General features: G+C 30.7%; 3 protein-coding genes and 1 long non-coding RNA gene across 4 annotated transcripts in view; 2 read left to right on the plus strand and 2 right to left on the minus strand.

The window, feature by feature from the left end:
• Window positions 1-3,381: 3,381 nt before the first annotated feature.
• LOC149888747 (uncharacterized) lies at window positions 3,382-8,646 on the plus strand. The gene has a single exon (XM_090089115.1). The coding sequence runs from the start codon at window positions 3,382-3,384 to the stop codon at window positions 8,644-8,646; it is 5,265 nt and encodes a 1,754-aa protein (XP_089945241.1).
• Window positions 8,647-9,314: 668 nt separating this feature from the next.
• Window positions 9,315-12,890, minus strand: LOC145189126 (uncharacterized). The gene is made up of 2 exons (XM_080065703.2): window positions 12,652-12,890; window positions 9,315-12,538 (listed from the first exon to the last, which is right to left on the minus strand). The coding sequence occupies exons 1-2, from the start codon at window positions 12,809-12,811 to the stop codon at window positions 9,444-9,446; spliced, it is 3,255 nt and encodes a 1,084-aa protein (XP_079921829.2). The 5' UTR covers window positions 12,812-12,890; the 3' UTR covers window positions 9,315-9,443.
• Window positions 12,891-18,653: 5,763 nt separating this feature from the next.
• LOC149888748 (uncharacterized) lies at window positions 18,654-22,378 on the plus strand. The gene is made up of 9 exons (XM_090088519.1): window positions 18,654-19,022; window positions 20,551-20,715; window positions 20,814-20,882; window positions 20,975-21,052; window positions 21,160-21,282; window positions 21,386-21,538; window positions 21,620-21,792; window positions 21,968-22,089; window positions 22,251-22,378. Exons 2-8 carry the CDS (start codon window positions 20,649-20,651, stop codon window positions 21,983-21,985), a joined length of 681 nt encoding a protein of 226 aa, XP_089944645.1. The 5' UTR covers window positions 18,654-19,022; window positions 20,551-20,648; the 3' UTR covers window positions 21,986-22,089; window positions 22,251-22,378.
• Window positions 22,379-24,374: 1,996 nt separating this feature from the next.
• Window positions 24,375-24,632, minus strand: part of LOC149888749 (uncharacterized) — a 1,364-nt gene continuing 1,106 nt past the window's right edge. The window contains exon 3 of the long non-coding RNA XR_016452924.1: window positions 24,375-24,499. This is a non-coding gene — a long non-coding RNA (uncharacterized LOC149888749). The remainder of the gene's footprint in view (window positions 24,500-24,632) is intronic.

The following is a 24,632-nucleotide window of genomic DNA, read 5'->3' on the forward strand; positions in this document are numbered from 1 at the left end:
GTTGAATCTTGATTCTTTAAAAAAATTTAAAATAATCGGCTCTTCGTTAAAATAATCGATTTTTCAATATAACAATTCCAAGGACGAGTTATTTTTTTTAATTTTTTTTTTAAATCTAAAGCAACGCAAAATATTTATTTACTTGCATATATATATATATGTTTTATTTTCTTACTATCAAGTTAAATGTAAATATTTTTGTATTGAGGTATATGGTGCTAATTTATTATTTTATTTCCTGAATGTTGTCGATGAAACAAAATTATTTTTTTAAACAATAAATTCTTTTTTAAATCCTTTCTTTTTTCTTTCATATTTTAATCGATCAATAATAACAAGGTTCATGAGCATTAAAAGTTCGTATCCCAATTTTACATCATCCATTGCTTTCGTTCGTGTGATTACTGAGACTGTGCAACTAAATATTTATGTTCTGACATGTCGTGACATGCTCTGATATGTCGTGCCGTAACGATATTTGTCACTTATTTACTCTGTAAAGGAAGATTAGGTCAAAAAAATACTTTTAGGTTTGTTATCCTTTGGTGTACCTTTCGCAATTGATAGGAACATGCTCTAAGACTTTGCAGCACATTATGGTCCCATGTGAAAACAGATGGAATCATTTAACCTTTGCCCTGTTACTCTAGTGGCTTTAAATAATTGCTCTGTGTCGAGAAAGCATAAGAAGAAAAGTGTTTGAAGAAACTATTTGCTTATAGACGGACTGATTAGTATACTTTTATACAAGGTACATACATCGCCAAAAGTACTAAAGATTGAAAAAAAAAAAGCGATATCAGAAAAGTTATGGAGTATGTTACATGAATTTAGTGATTTTTTAAAAACTTTACACGTTTTTTAAAAATTTTAGATTTTGGGACCTTTTGAAAATAAATGACTCAACTGAAGGATGCAAAACTATTTTGATAAATTCCAGATTTTGGTGTGGTAGGAGAAATACATTTGTCATGTTATGTGCATGTGTTTATTAACTTATGATACTCTGTATTTTTTGGATTCAACCCGTTCATAGAAGTAAATAGACTATTTTTCCAAAAAATATAAATGCCTAATTCTAAAATGCACACAATAGGTATACATCTAAATTATTGGTAAATTGTATTTATTTAAAGAAAGGAAATTCTGAACCAAATTTAAATTGACATCAATTGAAACTTTTTAATTGCCGTCGTCTGCAATTCTTTATTAAAAAACTTTATAATTGAACTTTGACCCAAGTTTGATTTCTTTGCATTGAGGGCTTCATAAGTTAATGTGTAATAGCATATCTAACAGGAAATTAATGTAGCATATATAACAAGAAATAATGTAGCATATATAATAAGAGCTAGTTTGGTATTTGTAGAATCCTTTGCGCATATACAACACTTTTTGACTCAATTTAAATATTTTTCATGGCGTCAATTGCCCATTTATGTAATTAAGTTGCTTCCTCATCAAGCCTTTTCAATAAATTATCTTGTTTTCAATAAATTATATTGTTTTTTTTTATTATTTCTTTTTTTCGTTTCTTTTTTTGATATTCTTTGAAACCCTGACTGTATTTTTTGATTGTTTTAAAGTTATTATTTATTTCAGAATATTTTTTTTTTTTTGTTCACCTTTTAAGGGGGAAGTACCCCATAAATTAAGCAAAAAATTGAAAAAAATTTTTTGTTTATTTCGGAAACAAAAATTAAAGAACACAATAAAATAAAGAGATCTTGTAAACAATGTCAGAAAAGTGGAGTAATTTCAATTTTTTGAAACATACTCATCACGTTTAACCATAGCAACGCACATAGCAACGATAAAGCTTCTGCTTGTCTGCTTATTTCAGAGGCTCACATAAAGTTATAAACCTGTTTATAAAAAAGGTTTTATCTACTTTGTTTTTACTCTAATTATCTACTCAGAGTTAAATTAAGTTTAACTCTGTTGCCTCTAATCATTAAAATTTTTAAACATTCCTAAAATGCAAATAATTACTTTGTTTATATGAGTTGTTAAGTGTAATAAGAACATATTTTATCAAATTTTATTAAAAATTAATCTTAATTATAAGAAGAAAAGATAGAGTCAAACAAAGAACTAGAGCTACTGGGAAAGAAAAGATTGCTTTGTGGTAACCAACACACTTTATCATCACCAACATCAATGGTAAACTCAAAAAAAGATTCAGACATTGACACTAGTTCTTCAAGATCAGCCAGTAAGATTAAATATATAAAATTGATATTCCAATTAAAAATGATGAAAAAATAAATCGTTACAGAATAATTGAAGTTGAAATTTTAAACACTATATTTGAATCTTTATGTTGTCCACAGTGTATTAACGATTATAGCTTGGTATTGAAAGAAAACTTTGTGAAAAAAAAAAAGGATACGCTTCAAATTTAATATGTTGCTGCAGTGTTTGTGGATATAGAAAAGATTTCTATACATCTAAAGTTTGTAACCGCACTCATGATATTAATCTTCGTATTGTATATGTATGAGATCAATTGGGCAAGGGTATTCAGGACTTGAAAAGTTTTCTGTATTAATGAACCTCCCAAATCCGATGAGTAAAAAAAATTACAATGGCTCTGTAAAGCTTATTACTGATGCTGTTACTACAGTTGCTAAAGAAATAATGGTTGAGGCTGCAAAAGAAATAAAAGGTAGTAGCAACAACATTGTTGATACTGGAGTTTCAACTGATGGAACTTGGCAATGTAGAGGATGCAGTTCACTGAACGGAGTTGTGACAACATTGTCAATGGATAATTTAAAAGTGTTAGATGTTGAGCCAGAACAGTTAAACATGACACCTGGGAAATATACATTAAGTTTGTGCGATAATCAAAATCGAAAACGTATTTTTTTAGCTGGATATAAAAATCTAAAGTCATCCAAGAAGCGGCAAAAGATTCTACGAGGGTTGTCAAATGCATCAAAGGAGAAATATGAAAACTTTGAATAAAGTCAGTATGCTCCTGGGTCATTCTGAAACTTTATTTTAAACATAATTTAGTTATATTTTATATTTTTTGTGAAATTAAAAATTTTTTTTTCCTGTGTGAAATCTGGTACGGTGGAGTTTTCCCGCCACGGCGCTCCTCCGTGCCTCATGGCAAATCCCTCTTGTTGTATTATATAGTTTTAGTTGAAAATAAAGAGTATTAGCTGGAAAGACGTGTCTATATAAAAATTGAAAGTCTTTTCCCTGTCTTAAAATAGTTTATATTTTAAATTGGCGCCCGATGAGTAGAAAGTTGTTGCTTTATTGAGTTAGTTTAATTCTTGTTTACATCGAGTTTGTTTAAACATCAACAAAGTTGTTTGACATAAGTTATAATTTCAGAGATTGTTTTGACATTCATACTCATTTATTATGGCAGCCTTAAATAGGAAAATATCGCGAAGAGCGGGTCTACAAAACGACATAAACGAAATTAATGAGGAAATTGAAACGAACTTGCTAAATAATGGTGATAATAATTTAGTCATTCTAAGAGGATTGAGGAACTCATTAAGTAGCAGTTTAATAGAACTTAGAGAAGTCGAGGAAGAAATTATTAATTTAAAGGAGCCAGACGACATTGCTGAATTCGTCATTCAGTCCAAAAGATTTGTACGTCATTCTAATCAACTTCTTGCACAAATTGATTACAAAATAAATTTTCAAAAGGTGTCACCCAATTCTCAATCTGTTAGTTCACAAAGCATCTCATTTAACTGTAAATTGCCTAAATTAGAAATACAAACCTTTGATGGAAACCCTCTAAAATGGTATTCATTTTGGGACCAATTTAATGCCACCATTAATCAAAATGATTCCTTAAGTGAAATAGATAAATTTTCATATTTAAAAAAATATTTGCTTCATGCTCCTCTATCAGCCATATCAGGTTTAACATTATCAAATGAAAACTATAAAGAAGCAATTGATATTTTAAAGCAACGATATGCAGACCCTCAAGTGCAAATTACTGCACACATGGAAACCTTGTTAAAAGTTCGTCCTGTGACATCAATGGATAATCTTGAACAATTGAGGAAGCTTTATAACGAGATTGAAATCTGTATCAGAAATCTAAATTCATTAAAAATGGACATTACTTCATATGGTTGTCTATTTATACCTATTCTTAATGAAAGAATACCTGAAGAGTTAAAAATCCTTATTTCAAGAAGGTTTGGTAATAATATTTGGTCGTTAGAAAAAATGTTGGAATTTTTTAATGAAGAACTTTTAGTCAAAGAAAGATGTCAAAGTCTTCATGGACAGAAAGTACAGAAACGAAATAATGTGAATGGAAACATTCAATTTACTACACAAAACTTACATGCCCAAGGAGGTCAAGATTATAATAAGTGTTTGTATTGTCAAGGTAACCATTCCTCTACTAAATGCTGTGTAGTCACCAATATTGAAGCTCGTGTAGCCACTCTAAGAAAGTTAGCAAGGTGTTTTGTTTGTCTACGAAGTGGTCATATAAGCAAAAATTGTAGTAGTAATTTTGTATGCAATAAATGTGGTAAACGCCACCATATCTCAATCTGTCAAAAGGACAGTGATCAAAGTAAATATAAAAACCCAAAAAATCAAGAAGCAAAAGAAACTAATGCAACTCACACATGGTCAAACAACAGCAATGCTGTACTTCTTCAGACTGCCACAACTCAAGTTTCAGATTGTCACAATTCTCAATCAAAAAAAGCGTGTTTAATGTTTGACAGTGGAAGTCAGTTTTCTTACATAACTGAAGAGTTTAGAAATGCCTTAAAACTAAAAACTTTACGAAAAGAGAGGCTCATTATTAATACCTTTGGAAACTCAGTTGGTCAAGTAAAAGAGTTAGATGTAATTCAACTTTATGTGAAACACAAGATTAACAAAGGGTGGACATATTTAGAAGCATTATGTATCCCAGAGATTTGCACCCCTATTAAAAGGCAAAATATTGCAGAAGCCGTCAATAATTATAAACATTTGAAACATTTAGCACTAGCAAACAATAAATTTAATACCACAATGAGTATTGATATTTTAGTTGGAATTGACTTTTACTATTCCTTTATCACTGGTGAAGTAGTTCGTGGTTCTGATGGTCCGATTGCCATTAAATCATCATTAGGCTGGATTTTGGCAGGCCAAAGCAAGTTATCAATTCCAATTGACTCAAATAAACATTTTAACAGTCATTCCATGAAGTGCAGTGTTCTTCCTTTACGTAGTAATGTTGATAGTGAATTAAAAAACCAATTAGAAAAATTTTGGGAGCTTGAGTCCATTGGTGAGTTTAAGGACAGTGTTATGCATCAATTTGAAAAAGATATAAAATTTAATGGTAAAAGATACGTCACAAAATTACCCTTCAGACCAGACCATGTAATGCTGCCTGATAATTTTAACATAGCAAAAAAACGTTTAGAAAACCTGTATAAAAGGTTAAAATCGAATGAAAAGTTGTTAAATGACTATAATAAGATATTCATACAATATGAGAAAGATGGTATAATAGAAAGGGTTACAGGTGATGAAATTATAAAACCACCTGGATCAGTATGTTATCTTCCACATCATCCTGTTGTTAGAGAAGAAAAAGAAACAACAAAAATGCGTGCTGTTTTTGATGCTTCATGTGCTGTAAATTTTCCTTCATTAAATGATATTTTATACCCTGGTCCAAACTTACTCTCAAAGATATTTGACATTCTTATTAGATTTCGCTTGAATGTTTTTGGTATTACGTCTGATATCAAGCAAGCCTTTTTGAATATAGAAATTGTTCCTGAACATAGAGATTTTGTTCGTTTACTTTGGTTCAGTAATTTAAGTCATGATGGTCAATTAGTTATTTATCGATTTACTCGTGTTGTGTTTGGTCTTACTTCAAGTCCATTTATTTTAAATGGAACAATACAGCATCATCTCAATAAGTTTTTGTGTTCTAACCCCGAATTTGTTAAAAAGATCTTACCTGATTGGTATGTGGATGACTTAGTTTGTGGGTGTGACAGTTTAAGTGATGGTATACAGTTTTATCATACAGCAAAAGATATTATGCTAAAAGGAGGTTTAGAACTTAGGAAATGGACAACAAATAATTTAGAATTACAAAGCCACATTAATAACATTGAAGGAATTAACGTTGATAATGATGAATACAAAAAAGAGAAGTTGTTACCCAAGACGAAAAGAAACATTTTACGTTTGGCTGCATCAATCTACGATCCTCTTGGGCTCATATCACCAATTACTACTCGTGTTAAAACTATATTTCAAATACTTTGTAAGGATAAACTGGAATGGGATGAGGAGATTCCTGTTAGCGTCAAGTTTCTATGGGAGTCCTTTGTATTACAGCTTTCAAAAATTCAGCATATATGCTTTCCACGATACGCTATAAGAGAAATTAAAGAAGATATTATATCAATAGAGTTACATGCCTTTTCAGACAGTTCAACCCAAGCATACGCTTCTGTTATTTATATTCGTGCTATATCAAGAGCATCAATAAAAACCTGCTTACTAACCTCAAAAACTAAAGTTGCACCACTTAAACCCTTGTCCATCCCGCGATTAGAACTGTTAGGTTGTCATTTGTCATCCAAACTCATGAAACAGGTCAGACATTCCATTGGCGATAAGGTTATTGTATCAAAAATTGTAGCATGGTCAGATTCTTTAGTCGCATTACATTGGATAAAAGGTAGATCATGTTGTTGGAAACCATGGGTAGAAAATAGAGTAGTAAAAATTAGGGAGATAATTGGTTGTGATAGTTGGCACTTTGTTCAGGGTGAAATTAATCCAGCTGACATTCCTACTCGTCCTGATGATTTGTCTCATTGTAAAAGCAGTAGATGGGTGGATGGCCCAGAATTTCTTAGGGAGGAAAGTGTCATTTTTCCAATGTTTGAGTTTGATAAGAATCATTTAATAGGAGAAGCTGATAAAGAATGTAGTAAGCATGGTAAAATAGTTGATTCAGAGGTAGTTAGCAATTTGTCTTCGTGTACTTTGTTTTGTGGGGAAGTTGTCCTCAAAAACATAATTGATATAAACAGGTATAGCTCTCTACAACATTTAGTTAGAGTCACCGCATATGTTTTACGTTTTGCAAAAAAATTGTTAAAGAACATTAGAAATATTAATGACAATAGCTTAACATGTGATACACTGACAGTTGATGAGTACAATTATGGTTTACATCTATGGGTTAAAGAACATCAAAATGAGATTTGTAAGGATGAAAAATTTAATAAAGTAAGAACTGCATTTAATTTGTTTGAGGACCAATATGGTTTATTACGACTAAAAGGACGTTATTGTAACAGTGAAGTTTTAAATTTTGATCAAAAGCACCCTATCCTTTTGCTGAAAAGCAGTTATTTGTGTTATCTCGTAATTCAAGAGGCCCACAAAAGGGTATTCCATCAAGGCGTTGAAAGCACCCTTAATGAAGTACGAAAATTATTTTGGATCACCCAAGGTAGGAAGACTGTTAAATCAGTGTTACACAAATGCTACATCTGTAAATTCTTCCAAGGACGAACAATAAAAAAAAGGGGTGAACCTGATCTTCCAGAATTCCGAATACAATCAACCAGGAGCTTTAAATATACTGGACTTGATTATGCTGGTCCATTGTTTATAAAGGAAGATAATGAAAGAGCTAATGTGTTAAAGGTGTATGTATTATTATTGACTTGTGCAACAACTAGAGCAATTCATTTAGAGTTAACAAATGATCTTCAGACACCTTCATTTTTAAGAGCTTTGAGAAGATTCATATCCAGAAGAGGAAGTCCTGAACTTTTAATAAGCGATAATGCAAAAACCTTCAAGGCAAAACCGGTGCGTGAATTTATGTTAAATAGAGGCATCCGACAACAATTTATTCTTTCTGCTTCACCCTGGTGGGGTGGGTTTTATGAGCGATTAGTACGTTCTGTAAAACTTTGTCTCAAGAAAACCTTATGCAAAGAAATAGTTTCATATGATGAGTTGTTGTCAGTTTTATGTGAAGTTGAGTATTCGATTAATCAGCGACCGTTAGTTTATGTTAGTGATGAGGACTTGTGTGAATCATTAACTCCATTCCATCTAATGTTTGGTGCTGACATTTCTCGTAGAGAGAGTATAATATCAGATAATGTACCGATCTGTTCATATCCACAAGACTGCTCCAATCGAACAAAATATATTAGAAAACTGTTTGAAAGTATTTGGAATAGATTTTACAATAGTTACCTGAACGAACTGAGACAACATAATTTGTACAGGAAAGAATGCACTGCCTTAAATAACTGCCAATTATCCAAAGGTGACATTGTATTAATCAAAGGTGAAAACAAAATTCCCCGTGGACAATGGAGGATTGGAAAAATTGAAAAGTTAATCACTGGTCGAGATGGAGTTGTACGAGGAGCAGAGTTAGCCGTTATTTCTAAGGAGAAAAGATGTACGAAAACTGTTAGGCCTTTACAGAAATTAATTCCTCTAGAAGTTAGTACAACACAAAATGTTGAAGAGTTAACACAAGAAAATGAATCTGAAAATACCAAACAATTTGGAGCTACTCGTCCGAAGCGTAGAGCAGCACTTGTCGGAGAAGAAACTAGAAGGATCTTTGAACAACTTTATTAAAACGAAATTTTTCTTACATAATAGTTTGTTGGTTATATTTGTATTGTTGACTACAAGGGCTGTAGTCAACGGGGGGAGTATGTGAAATCTGGTACGGTGGAGTTTTCCCGCCACGGCGCTCCTCCGTGCCTCATGGCAAATCCCTCTTGTTGTATTATATAGTTTTAGTTGAAAATAAAGAGTATTAGCTGGAAAGACGTGTCTATATAAAAATTGAAAGTCTTTTCCCTGTCTTAAAATAGTTTATATTTTAAATCCTGTTTTTTCGTTTTTCTCAAAACAAGGTTTTTAAATGCCCCGGCTGTGATAACTTTGGAACCGCTTGGTGTTTAATAATAAATTTTTCAGCAATTGTCCTATTTTATACCTTCTGTGATTTGAACCTCCACTTTTATGAAATACTTGACAGAACTTGTTCTAAGTCTATTTCAGTTGCCTAATTTTGACCAAAATTCATTAAATGACAATATATTTGTCCCTTTAAATAACTAACTGTCATATTTTTCATAAAATTTTAGGTTCAGATCACAGTTCAAAGTATTAGTTAAAGGGAATTGCAATATGACAGTTTAAATATATGCAGTTCTTCGGATAAGTTAGCCGGGGCATTAACTGTTTTTTGGTTATTTTTTCAATATTTTCTAGGTTACCATGGCAACAAAACACAATTTTTAAAAATTTTCATTCTGAAATATAAAATTTTGACATTATATATTGTCTAAAATCAATTTTACTGTTTCAACATGAGTTTTAACATTTTTGGGGTGCTTCCCCCCTCAATTTAAATATTTAAATATTTAAATATTTTTCATGGCGTCGTTTGCCCATTTATATAATTTAGTTGCTTCCTCATCAAGCCTTTTCAATAAATTATCTTGAGGAGCGACAGCTTGCTTCTTTAAGTGTTTAGTAGTTGAGTATTTTGGAGTCACGGGTAGGCTGCCGTGCAATAAAAGTTTTCCTCTATTGCTTTTATCGTGAACTATTTGAATATTGTTGTTAAGTTTACGCGTTTCTCTATCCAAAATGCTTATTGCATTTTTAAAATATGCGTCTGGGTCAGGTTGTGTAATAATACCACGATTTCGAGCGTCATTGTTTTTTTTATTAATTCTTTTTTTCGTTTCTTTTTTTGATATTCTATGAAACCCTGACTGTTTGTATTTTTTGATTGTTTTAAAGTTATTATTTATTTCAGAATATTTTTTGGTTTGTTCACCTTTTAAAACGCGACCTCCTTGTGCTTTATGCAAAATAGTTTTGCTTTTTTGATTCCGGAAATTTCTTTTATGAGGGGGACCGTCACTTACGACTTTGTTTTTAATTGTGTTAGGTAATGCCCTTTCTCTTTTATCTTCGTTTGTTTTTTTGACATTTTGATTTATTTTATATACTTTTTTGCTTATATGTGAATGTTTTGGACGAGTGTCCGACTTTTCTTTTTTTCTCTTACCAGATTTTTCTAAAATCAATTTTCCTAAATTGATACTTTTTTCTTCTTCTTTAGTGACTTGTGTTTTGTCTTTACTTTTTTCAATAGATTTGTCTTTACTTTTTTCAACAGATTTGAGCTTCGACGTCGTCCCGCTTTTTGCAGTCACTTTTTTTTTTTCTTTTCTTTTTTCCGTTGAGTTATTGTGTTTTGTGTAAATATCTTTCGTGGTACTATCTTTTTCCTTCCTATGTTTATCTTCTGCTTTCGTGTGCTCTTCTTTATCTTTTCCTAAAGTGTTATTACTATTTTTGTTTTTCTGTTTTTTTAACTGACTTTTAGTGGTATTAAAATCTTTTTCTTTAAAAGTTACTTTTACTGATTGTACTTTTTCACCGTTCTCATTTGAAGACTTTTTTTTCTTTTCCATTTGAATTTTTTTTTTCGATTTATGATTTGAATTTTTTGAAACTTTTTCGTTTATTTGTTTTCTTTGCTTTTTAGTATGTTTCTTTTTTAGCAACTTTTTTTTACTTTGACCATTTTTTTGTTTTTTAACTTTTTCCAAAACTTTTTTTGTTTTTTTTGACTTTTTTATTTTTTTTATATCTTTGTGGACGTTTTGGTGACCAACTTCTAAATCATTTTGTTGGTTTCCTATTTTCGTTTGATGAACAACTTTAAAGGGCCAAGATTTGGTAGCTTTAGAAGAGGTTTCTTTTGATGCATTAACTTGAGTTCCATTTGCATTTACAAAAGACAAATTCCCTGAGTGAACCTTATTCAAAGCTAGAAAGCTTCCATTTTTTTCGGATGACAAAGTTTTGCTGTTTCCTATCATAGATCCGAATATATTTTTTGTCACGTGTTTTTCTAACATTTTACCCGGTAGTATTTTTTTCTTTTTTTGTAAAATTTGACTGTTGTTAGTTTTGTCTTTTTTTGGCTGCATTTCGTCAACTTTTTCTTTTTTTTTGTATTTATTTACAGTAATTTCATTTGAAGCATCCTGAGCGCTAAAGTCTAAATCTTCATTATATTCCTTTTTTAAACTTTCCTCTCTCCCCTCGACTTTTTCATTCTCTATAACCGAGTTGTTAGTTTTGGATTTCTTAACAAAAGAAATCAATGAAACTTCCTCATTAAGATTGCTTGCTTCACTCATTGGAATGCTGCCATAAATTCCATTCAACGGAATATTACGATAGACTTCAATCAAATTACTTTGAGCAAACTCATTCTCAATATCTTCTATGTTTCTATTGCTTTGAATATCTTCTATGTTTCGATTGCTTTGAATATCTTCTTTGTTTCGATTGCTTTGAATTTGATCAGTTGTTTTTTTATTTTCCTTGTAATTTTGATTACTTGGATTTTTTTCGGTATTAATATCATTATGGTAATATTCAGCATTTTGATACAAAGGCTGATCACTTTTGTTTAAAAAATTACTATCTTTGATTTGAGAAACAGGATCATCGTTCTCTACCAATGAAAAACGATTATCTTCTATTGCTCCGTAATTTTGTTTTGGTTCGCTAGCATAACCCTCATCGTTCATAGAATTCTTAATATAATTCCCAGAATAACTATATGGCTCTTGCTCCCTTCCACTGTTTTCCTCGAAATCCTGTTGTAAATCATCATCAGATTGAAGTTCGTTGTTTTCGTTATCTTTACTTATTGCGTCATTTAAGATGTGAGATGTGACGTCATAATTTTCATTTTCGAAACTCTCCGGATTGTTTTCAATATTCTCTCCCTGAGGTTCATACAGTTGAAAACTGTCTTGATTGGCAATGGTAGCTGGGGCTACATTGTTAACAAAAATCTCTTTTCTATCAAATTCTGTCGGATACTCGACTGTACCTATTTTTTCAACAAAATCTCCGGTAGATACACTATCGTCATCAGCACTTCCATTTTCTTCGTTTAATGAAGAATTTTCTTCGTCATTTGTCATCAACACATCATCGCCATAAGCGACAACTGGAACGTTTACTTCACCACTTGCAACCTGATAAAGGTCTCTTTTCGCTATTTTTACTTTGTTAGCATCTGAGCAAAGTTTAGCAATTTTTTGTCTGTTAACAACTTTAACATTTGGTGATATTTTTAACTTGTTGTTTATATTTGCTAATTCATTTTCGTCTTCGTCATCAGGTAAAGTCACTTCTTGAGCAACGGCTTCTTGTACGTAAAAAGGAAGTTTCGGAATATTGGCTGCACTTCCTAGTTGTGCCAAAGCTTGCAAATTTGGATTAATTGAATTTCCTTGTTGGCTATTATCGTGAGGCATTGAAGCAAGTTGACTTTCTTTCTTTAGTTTTAAAAGTTTCCGTGTTTTTTTTTCCATTTTCTCTAATTGTTCAAAAATTTGTTCTGTCAACCGGTCACTTTCTAATGACTTTTTATCCGCTCGCATGTCTTGAAAGTTTTCATAACAAGCTTTGCTATAAGCTAAAAGATGAATATGTTAAGTATATATATATATATATATATATATATATATATATATATATATATATAAATCAATTTAAAATCATAAAACCTTTTTTTAAAGGATTTGATACCTGTTTTCTTATTTTCCTTCGTTAAATGATTTTTATCTGCAAATAAATTTGCTGCAGACGCTTTAAAAATATTTTTGTTTTCAAAAGAAAGATTTGTAGTTTTTCTTTCTGCGAATGTAAAGTAAAATGAAATAATCAAAGTTAAACAAACGGTTTTCATTTTCTTTGTCAATTAATACTTGAGCTCTGTCCTGCATTAAGCCTTTCCTGGAAGTATATCAATAAAAACGTATTTGAATAATTAATCAAGCGAATGAAATGGAATTTGTTTGTTTATTTTTGCTGGCTTGCTTATTTTATCAAACCAATGATGCATGATGGGTTTAGAACTGAAAATAAAAATGTGTTGCTGAGAATTGGAAAAAGATTTTTCTGAGGTTTTTGAAATATTTCGAGATTACCGTGGTGTCTCAATTTATGAGAGCGAATTTGTAATAATGAATAGTGAACTTAAATTATTTTTGGATAGTATTGTAGAATAATCAATAAATTTCAGTTTTACCTTATTTTAGACATGAATTTTATTCCAAAATCTTTTAATTTAAGCTGTAACGAAATTCGAGGTGATGACAAAAACAAAGTACTATAATTTTATGTGGAATAAAAGAAAGTCGTAATGTGTAGTATTGTAAGTCCTAATATAGTATTAGTATTGAAAGTACTAATGTTTAGTATATATTTATTGAATATTAAAATGACTTATACACTAAATACATTTTTTTTCTGACAGAAATGTATTAATTCTATTACATAAATATAAGATTAAAAATTCTTTTCCAGGAATTTTACTCAGTTTTTGACTTTTTAGCAGCTTTTTCTTGTTTTTCTTTCGAATTTTCTTGCCGAATTCGCTTTTTTCCTGCTTCTCTTTTTTTTTTTTAGCTTTGTTTTTCGCTCTTTATTATTTTTTCTCAATTCTCTGTCTTTCGAGTTTTTCTTCAGCTCTCTTTCTCTCGTCTAAACTAGCAATATATTCGCTGAATGTGATGGCTAATGAAACTTTTGTTGTTTGTTTTGTACTTCCTTACTCTGAATTTCTTCTGAACTAACGAATACCAACTCAAAAACACTATCATTCGTTTGCAAAGGCCATTGAATTTGTGTTAAAACTCTTTCATTTATTTCAATTGTAGATTCTGGTTGTGTAAAGTTCTCATTACTAACTGGACTTTCCGCTTATGACATTTATAGAACCACATTCTGTTCTCGAGTTGTGGGATCAACACCCTCTATTTTGTCTATTTTCTTCTGCCAGTAATAAAATAAGGCCTCTTGTTCTATTGGACCAACACATAAGATTATGATGCGCTCTAAAAGCTTACAATTGCACATTTGTCGTATCATGTTTTATATAAATTTTTAAATAGTTTTTGGCTTTTTTTCAATTGGATTTAATAGTTCTGCCATAACTAGAGTTTCGTTAGACTCTTTGAGATTCGTTTGAATTTTATTTTCTTGTACGCATAACGGGACCTTTGTTAGACCCAAATTTTTTAGTAAAAAAGAACAAAAACCGGAGCATTTAAATCCATTTGATATTAAAGTTGGATTTTCCTGTGTTTTAGCAATTACTTTAGGGAGCAGGGGCGGAAATGTCCTTTTTTGCAGAAGAACTCCAAGATTTTTGCATTCTCCATTCTATGACTACGTTGGTTCAAATGTCTTTTACATCATAAAAATAAAATTGGTCTAATAATTGTGCAAAATGGCCGCAAATAAATGATGATAATACCAAATCTGATGAAGATCAAATGTTATATGTGGTTGTCAAAAATAAGAATTACCGACAACGGGACATTCTTTTTTCTTGAAAGTTCAGTGAAAGATCCAAAAACATAATCGTAAAATGTTTCGGACATCTGGTAACTTTTGTTTAACTTACCCGTAACTTAATCTTTAAGAAAGCTGCAATTTCTGGCGGAACTCGCCGTGAGTATGGATACAAAACCAAAGGTCGTGCAAATAACTGCAGAATTGATTGCTCACGTATGATGCTTACGTAAAATTGTTCAAATAGACGAAGTTGTGGCATGTTTGCTGTATTTATATTTTTTGGAACAAAAAAAGGCTTTGAAATACACGGATGGCTCGTTAAACCATAACTTTCTTGCCAAATTCTTTGGGTTTCATTGCTTTTTGCAAAACGTCAAGATTCTTTTCTTTTGGGAGTGTCTATCAGTCGAGCTTGCAAAAGGTTTCATTGTCATTATTATGCACTTTTGATTTCCTTGAACCTTAACTGGTAGCAGTTTTCAACCGTTTTTTTTGGTCATCGCTAAATTGCTTTTCGGATCCAGCAAATTAATTGGAAGATTACGATTTTTAAGCCACTCGTCCAAAATGAATTTTTTCATTTCTACTTTCGAATACATTTTCTTTATTCACAATCAACTTTTTTAAAACTACCGTTATATTATTTTTTAAAAATACCGTTATATTATTTTTTAAAACTACCGTTATATTATTTTTTAAAACTACCGTTATATTATTTGAAAATGAGATAAATTTACTTTAAAAATGATGAAAATTTAATTTTTTAAATATTTCGAGAATCACTTCTCGAAATATTTAGAAAAACCAATATGTCATTATTATTCTAGGCAATCTTTAATACTTGTTTATGCAGGTTTCTGATACTTTAGCAAGAGCAAGGAAAATTATGGTCTACTTTAAATTTTACCCACGTCGATTAATTACCAATCCCCTGTAGCTTATGAGTAAGAAAATTCTCTTTTTTTGGGGAAAATTATTTTCTTCAAATAAAAACGAAAATAATAAAATTTTAGTCTGGCATCCACAGCCATGATTTAACTTAAAAAGAAAGCGATTTTCCAAGTCTCCCAAAATATCATCAAAGTATTAATTAGAAAAATCTTGAAGATTTATGTAAAACTCTTCAACAAAGTTTTTTTAACGCCGACGTTTTCAATATCTCCTACCACTCTTGCTCTATTTGGAAATATTTGACAAAAACTTCTCTCACCAATATAGCAGTTGTAAAAATCTCTACAATCATAGAAAAGTTTTTTTACTTTGTATTTGAGAGCGATGGGTTTGGTATTTCTTTTAAGATTTTTGTAAAAACCCTAGTGCAGTGTGTGATATCCATCCACATCACAAATCGCACACCACACTTCTGCCCAGGGCAGTCATAGAACATTATTTAAAACTTTATCAAGGCGTCTTTGACAGCATTGATGATGATTTTATAAGAAACTTTTACAAAAAGATTGTAAACAACAAAATAAATTTGTAAATATTGTGAAGTGGAAGAAATAAGAAAAAAACAACGATCAGAAAAGATGTACACAAGATGACTTGTCAACCCATCATGTAAATAAACTACATCGTATAAGTAATGCTTCCACTGTATTAAAAGGAGTGCAAAGTGGTTTCCTCTAACTTTAAGCTTTTTTTCTCACTTACCATATCTTTTTCAGCTTTTTTTCTCACTTACCATATTTCAATGCAAATTCCAGCTATTTCCAACTTTTTAACTCATTTCAAGTCCTAAAATACTTGAAGTACTTCACAGTCAACATCTAAATCTATTATAAAGAGTACAAGGCTTTTGTGTTAAACATATAGCCAGGGCCGTAACAAACAGGGGGCCACAGGGGCTGTGCCCCTTCTCCTTCCCCTAAAAAAATCAAAAAGGCTGTCTTAGCCATTCTAAAGTTATTCTAAGGTCATTAATTTCAAATTTTTTCTTGGCTCTCCAAATTCAAAAAACTAAGCCTCCCCCCTCCCCTCCCCCCCACACCTATCGCTATCATTTAATATCGAAATTGTGGTTACGTCATTGATACTGCGATATTTAGAGACCGCCGATTCGTTACTGTTTATCGGTTTGCGGATTGTACACCGAATTATCTATGCTAAACGGTTCAAATTACTTACGGATTGATTTGATCCGAAAATAATGTATCGGAAAATAATTCGTTAAAATTTTTTCGAATTGGAATCCGAACCGATATTATTTTTACGGATTTATACGGATTCAGAATAAAAAATGCTTTTGAAATAAGATTCATTTTTATTTATATATAATATTCAAATATACAATGAAACGAAATGATTTCCTTGTTAAGAAATAAAAAAAGTCAAAATCACACTGAAAGTTAATCATTTTCCAAATTCATTTCCTGGCCACACAATGTCTTGAATTTTACTGAGTTACTTTGTGTTTTCTTTCATATGTACCAACATCTCAACCTTTGAGGTTGAAAGATTGGTTCTTCTAGAGCTATATATATTTCCTGCTGTTGAGAAAACTCTTTCAGATGTTGATGATGCAGCAGGTATACAGAGGTTTTTTCTGGCCAGCCTTGACATTATTGAGTAAATATACTGGTTTTGTTTCCAGAATTTCAGTACATTTGTATTTGCTGGAACTGGTTTTGAATTCAAATACCCCTCAATTTCAGCAGAAATGGCTTTCTTGGTGCTTGTTTCATCTCCAGGATTAATGTAACCTGCACCAAACACTTTCTTCCTCAGTTGTTCAGTGAAATCAAAGTCGTCATCATCTTCATCATCCAACATTGAAGGGGAAGGAGTGCTTTGGCTAGCCAAAATTTCTTTTTTTGACAGTTCTTCCATAGCTTTCTTTACTGCAGTTTTGACTACTTCAAATTTTTCCCCCTCATCCACAAAGCACATGCTCTCGCTGTTAGGATCTAAAAAATGAGCTATAGAGAATTCAATATTCATCAACTCCCCTTCGAATCTTTTGTTTAGATCTTCATTGAAGTAGTGAGCAAGCTCTGATGATACCTCGGTTTTTGGCTTGATCATCTCCCTTGCTAATCTTCCTCTGATGTTGTATAGGCAATTAATAACGGAACAGATGCTAACATTCTTTTTGCTGCTGCATTTCTCTGAGAATTCTCAGAAGCCTCTCAGAAGCCGGATGACAGATTGAATTAACCACTTTATCATCTGTTGGTAAAAGATCTGTCAACTTACAACCTCCAGAAACAGTAGGGTTCGGATTCTTTAAAGAATGCATCGCCGGAATAAGATCCACCACAGACTCCATTTGATGGAGGTCAGAGTTCTATGTTGTGGGGCATCTCTGTACTAACTTCGTTCTGGAGTTATTTAAGTCTTTGGCAGCATTAACTAAAGTCATAGCTTTTTAAGAGGACTGGTTGAAGTGACCTACTAATTTTGTTATTTTGTGGTTGAGAATTGACCATTTTGGACATCTTTTATCATCGACAGCACCACTGACAACTAGATTTAGACGGTGGTCGACACACCAAATTGCACTTTGAACCCCAATTGATTACCTAACACCTGCTTGGACATTAGCTGCACCGTCGACTGTTATCCAGGTTTTGACTCCAAAATCAAGTTAAAGTTTGTTGATAGATTCATTGAGCTTCTTGGAAATATTGTCGCCAGTATGTTGTTCGGGGAAGTAGGACATTTCCACCAAGAAGCGCTTTAATTGGAACTTTGAATCTATATAGTGGAGTGTAAGGCTCATGAAAGACAAATTGGTGTGATCAGTGGTCCACACGTCGGGTGTAAAGGCCACTCCATCAAGATTTGACTTGTCTGTATTGAAAATGTTTTTTACTTGTTCCTTGATGAATTTAAAAAGGAGAGGAATGTATTTTGTAGATGTATTCTTTGCTGTAATGGCTCTGAATTAACCGTTGGTTGCAGTTTTCATCATCCGGGTGAATGCGTCAGTTTCTACAATAGAAAATGGTTGAGTGTCCTCAATCACCCATTTAGTAATGTGAACAACAGTTCTTATTTGATTGATGTCAGTAACTTCCCATTCAGGTTTGGTAGCCTCCCAGCAGGCACAATACGTAAAAAAGACGTTTTATTTCTATCTTCAACATGTCTTGTCTAGCGCAGATGCGAAAAAAACATATTTTTAACGTCTTTCGAAGTCGGTATATTATGTCATCTTTACATTACGTATAAAATACGTTTTATTCCTAGCTGAGCTAGACAAGACGTTTTTTACAAGGAGGTTTTAATACAAAGGAGACGGCATAACGTGACTTTCTTGAAGCCAGTTTTGAAATTTGGCCGCCATCTTGGTTAACCCAAAAGAATTTCGCGGAACTTAGGATTTTATTTAAAACTTTGTTAAACCAAATCAAAAAATTGCAATGATTGCAATCAAATGATTGAATAATTGGTCAGTTTATGCTTGGTAACTTATACTATTATGTAAAGAATTATTTGCTAACTGAAAGTCTTCTTCAGTTCATTTCAATAACATTCGGAATACTGAAAAAGACATTCAGATAGCTGTATTTCAACATGCTACCAACAGAGACTGTATTTCAGATACACGAAAGATTCTTGTGAAAAGAAAACCATATGTTTGTGAGTTGAAACAAGTATGTATTTACATGTGTATAAGATAATAAGCTATAACTTAAGTGTATGTATATAAATGCATATATATACATGACACTATCATAACATATACAAACATATATATATATATAAATATATATATATATATATTATATATATAAATATATTATATATATATATATATATATATATATATATATATATATATATATATATATATATATATATATATATATATATATGGGCAATTCCACGGCGGAAACTGAAAAAGTAGTCAAATTTTAAACTCTTTTTTGTCAGTTTTTAACAAATGAATATTGATGTAGACACATGAAAGTTTATTTAGAATGTAACTTTAGTTCTGAAATAAATGTATTTAAGTCGTTTTTATGGTTCCGAAAGTTACGGTTTTTCTCATTGATCCATGTTAAAAAAGTACCACTGTAAAATGTTATTTTACCCATGATTTTTTTTTTATATTCCGAAATATTTTAAAGTGATATTGGAGCTAAGATGTTCAATTTCTTGTTGGTCAGATTTTTTTCTTTAAAAAATAAATATATTTCAAAAAAATAATAAAATAACTTTTGCAATTTTCATGTAACGTAAGTTAACAAAAACATGATCAAGTTTTGTTTTTTCTAAAATTTAATTTGAAAACTTAAATTTTGTACTATTATATGTGAAAGAATATTAAATCTTATATTTATACATTAAGATTTTTGAATAACGATGCTTAGTTAAGGCACATTTTCATTTTGAATTTGTGTAACGTAAGTTAAAACTACATTTATTTACAACAGTTTTAGCGCTTTTTTCGTAAAGTTTTTTAACACAAAAAAAACGTTTTTCATCGCAACTCCCAAGGGGTTTGAAAAAAACAAAAAATTTTAAAAATCACTTTTGTTAATTACTTTGAATGAATGAGTTTTGATACAACTGCCGTTCTTTTGTTACATAACTCTAAAAAATCTATCACGAAATAATAGATATAAAAATTCCACGAAAATAATTGCAAGGTAACGTAAGTGATGTAACGTAAGTTAAAAACCTGGTATCAAGAAAACAAGTATATCTTTCTTTGCCGGTCACCTCTGATAATTTTTTTTTTATCATTGTAATTAGTATTGAATTCTCAACATCTTGTAAAAATTTCTAACACGATCCGGATTAATGGTTCGCAAATATTCGACCTAAAAGTTGCAACACTTTTTTTACCTTGTTTTCTGCGTAACGTAAGTTAAGTGGCATTTTCGGTAATAAATTCGCCCTCTTTTAGCCAGACTCAAAACTTTTTAGCTTGTTTTATTCTTTAGACTGACAGCTTTCATAAAAATCAGCTAAAAATTTAATTTAAAGTTTAAATATGCAAATATTTGATAAAGTTGTTGCGCGTGTAACGTAAGTTAAAAATGGAATTGCCCATATATATATATATATTCACAGTTTACCCAACTTCTGGGGATAACATCTTCAAAAATCCATGGACCTATCTCTTTCCAGATAACACGTGCCCACAACATTATAATATTTAAACTGTATACGTAGGTCCATGGATCTTTGAAGATGTTATCCCTAGAAGTTGGGTAAACTGTGAAAAAAGTATAATTTATTGGCCTGTTGGAATAAAAGATGAGAGGAAAGCAATGGAAGGCAAATTGGAGATAAAAATGTGGAAAGAATTTACTATGATCAAGTTTATAATTGAAAGCGGTAATACTTTTTCTATTCAAACACATTTTTCATTTGAAAGGTATATATGAAATACTTTGTAAATTTAAAAATTTCATCGTTTTTTTGTATATAATAAGATGATGAGCAATTGTGTAAAGATTATGCATTTTCATCAGAAAGTGAAAGTGAAAAGATCACTATAAGTGGTGAGTGACCAAGTGGAAATATTGTTACTATATTTAATAAATTGCTATACTTTAAATGCTGTATATAAGTTTGTAATATGATATTTTTGTAGATAATGTATCAAATAAAATTATTGACTTGAATGTTGTACCAAATTTGCCGGCTCCCCCTTCACCACTTAGAGGAAGAGGTTATGTTTAAAATAAGAAATTGTTTAAATTATATTTAAGAAATTTTAAATTTTAAATGGTATGTTAGATTGAAAATCTTATTTTATAGGCATTTTGTTTTTTGTAGGCATTTATTCGTCAAGCTCATCATCATGTCAGGTAGATCCACTAACTCAACTTCTTCAATCAAATTCTTCTTGTCAATCAAAACCCTCACTAGATTTGTTTATAATGTTTTCTCCTGAATCAGGTGCACTGAAATTCTATTTTTATTGAAATTGAATGAGAAATAGTATAAATTAATGAGTTAATGAACTTAAAAAATGAATAATTGATTATATAATTATATTAAGGGTTGCATATTCCAAATCAAGGAATTATAAATAAAAGTATTAAATCACAGAAATTTGAAAATCTGGAAAATACCTCATCTAAGCGATGTCTACAATCAGATGCTGAATCAGGTGGGAGTACTCACTTAGAAGTGTGTCTCATGTCAACAGCTAGTATGTTTTATATTTTATTGAGTGTATTTTATATCTAAATATATTGTTTTCATTTATATTTAGCTATAAGATTTATTTTAGAATATCAAAAAAAAAGCCTTTCATTATTAATTGAGATTCGAGATGGAATAAATACATTATTAAAAGTTAATAACAACAATGGGACTCCAAATGAAATAAATATGATAATGGATGTTGAAACATTGGAAAAAGAAAATAAATCACTAAAGGACATGGATCAAAAGAAGATTTTGGTATTTTACATGATTTTATCATCTATAAATATACTTTTAAATTTTAAATCAATGGCGCACTGATTTAAGTTTGCACACACAAAAATGAGGAGCATTTAGCAACATGCTATTTTTATATATATGCTTTTAAATCATGTTGCAGATTTTTCTAGAACTAAAATGGAAATTTATTTAGGTTTTCTCTGGATCATGAAGTTTATATTTAAGTATTTTTTTAAAAAAATACTTGCAATTGGAAAAGCTAAAAGGTATTGGTGGCGATAATTTTGAACAACTTACATGCAACATAATAACAAAGTATATTTATCACTAATACACTTTTTAAATAATTATACTTTATTCTGGTAACAATTTAAAAACATTTCGATTTTAGTTGTGAATATGATTTAAACGTATATTTTTTAATAGTTAATTATCTGGTTATATATATAATTTTTTCATATCATTTTATTTTTCAGATTATTCAGTGTTAAGCTACGATCAAAAATGAATTTGAAGGGAAAAGAACGTAAAGGTACTTCAAAAACAAAGATTTCCTTTGACGCTTTTTTACTTGGGATAACACACGTATTTTCAAGACGCATTATTAACGACTTTTCGATGCGTGTTCTCAGATTTGCGTTCTATACTATAAAAAGACGTATTAGGAGCGATTTCAAAATGCGTAATTGAAACGTTTTAAAAACGTTTTTTTGTCTGCTGGGCTGTTTTCTGCCTTGCCGTGTCTGTGTGTTGGAAGTGCCACAAGTTCCACTTGATCCAGGCTGTGGCGATGCTGGTGTATCTTTTTGTGTCTGTGGACATCTCCTCTTTTTTCCCCTTTCTTGTGTTTGTTCAAAATCTGAGTCTTCAGAGGCAAGCTCATCAAAAATGTCTGGTATTGTTGATTTTTGCTTGTCTTTCCTTTCTAATTGTTTATATAAATTCAAGTGGACTCTTTTCAAATGGTTCCTTAAAGGGCTTGTGGTGCTTTTATTGATTAAGTATATTTTGCCACAGGCCTTGCATTTTGCCTTGTTTTCCTCCACATTGTTGAAGAATTCCCAAATATTAGACAGCTTAGGCATCTGAAAAGAAAAAAAAAGTGAAATAAAAAAAAAAGAAACGAATCGGATTAACTTTGCCACGAATATTTCGGATTATTTATTGAATTTAAAATCCACAAAAACGGATCAGATAGTTAATAAGGATTACTTTTCGGATTAAAAATTCGAAAACACGGATCAAATCACATTTTCGGTTTACGGACTTTTTATTGAAATATTTGCCTCAATATTTCCTTAATATTTGCCTTAATAAAACGTGATAGTTTTTGATGCATACAAACAGTTTCCGAAAAATAACTAATTATTTATCAAGTTATTTGAAAATTTTCCTTAATATTTTAGAGGCATGCATAAAGTTTTCAATAAAAGAACTAATTATTTGCCTTAATTATTGAAATGAACGTAACAATTTTTCAAACTAGTTTTTATCTCTATTTCTATTTTTATTTCTGTTAATATTTAAGTAGAAGAAATATAACAATAAAAATTTTATCGGACCAATCCACTAATTGAAGCAATCCGCAAAGCGAAATAATTCGCAAAGGAATTCGATCCACAAAAAAAAAAAAAAAAAAAAAAAAACCGCAAAAATTCAGTTTGAAATATTCTTAACTTTTAAATCAAATTAATATAATAATGGCTCACCGTAATAAATGTAGGTGAAGAATAGTAGACTTGATCTGTTGAACGAATTGTTGTAGGTTAAGATTTCCAAATAGAACTGATTGAAAATAAAAAAGAAATCCATTATTTATAGGACGCGCACATAATAAAAATGTAATTTTTTTGGACCACACCATTTAATGGTGACGCGAACGAAACGCGATTCGTATAATTCGCTGAGCGAATTAAAGTTAAATTGATTTGTAAAAATTTTTCGGATTAATAATCCGAACAGCAAAGAGAATCTGCAAAAAAAAAAAAAAATCCGCTAGTGGTTCGTAAAAATTTTTCGGATTGATAATCCGAACAGCGAAGTGAATCCGCAAAAAAAAAATTCGCTAGTGGTTCGTAAATTAGTTTTCGGATTATTAATCCGAAAAATTTTTACGAACTGACTGTTTTAATCCGCAAAATAAGTCGGATTGGCTTTTTGCGAATTTTACGAACCGAATCGGCGGTGCCTAGAGATATTAAACCAGGGGCCAATGCTATAAACATAAAAAACGAAGTTTTTTCCGTAAAACACGAAGTTTTTACCGTAAAAAGCGAAGAAAAAAAAGTCCATTGCTATAAACATTCTAAAAACTCCGTTTTTAAGATAAAAACTTCGCTATTAAATCCAATGCTATAAACGAACAAGGGAATCGCCTTTTCAGATAAAAAATGCGTTTTTTCGAAAAAAAACTTCAGATAGATTTTTGATCTCAATTTTAGATATTTTCTTCGTGATTTTTGGCGGCCATTGTTGGAACAACGTTAGCGTTTCAAAATCATTGAACATTCTTTGTTTGTGTTTTTATGCAGATATTTTATAGATAAAGCTTAAAAGGATTTTGGTAACTTCATAATAAACTAATTACTTAAAAACTGCATTTAATCGATTATTCAGTTCCTTGTTGTGCTTCGTTAACAATGCATGCATGAATTTAAAATTCCATACTTATTTATGAAGGTTTTCGATAGTAATTCTGGTTAAACAAATTTTTCATAGTGTTTGACTAAAGAAAAGTATAAATAGTCGATAAATATGCCATATACACAAATACACAACAAAATAATACACAAATACACAACAAAATAAAATGCTGTCTAAAGAACTTAAAATGTTACTAGCAATAAAGATCAGAGAAA

This window comes from Hydra viridissima, unplaced genomic scaffold (assembly GCF_058129835.1).
Source record: "Hydra viridissima isolate aposymbiotic clone 2 unplaced genomic scaffold, HvirCarnegie_v1 scaffold_5, whole genome shotgun sequence".
NCBI lineage: Eukaryota > Metazoa > Cnidaria > Hydrozoa > Anthoathecata > Hydridae > Hydra > Hydra viridissima.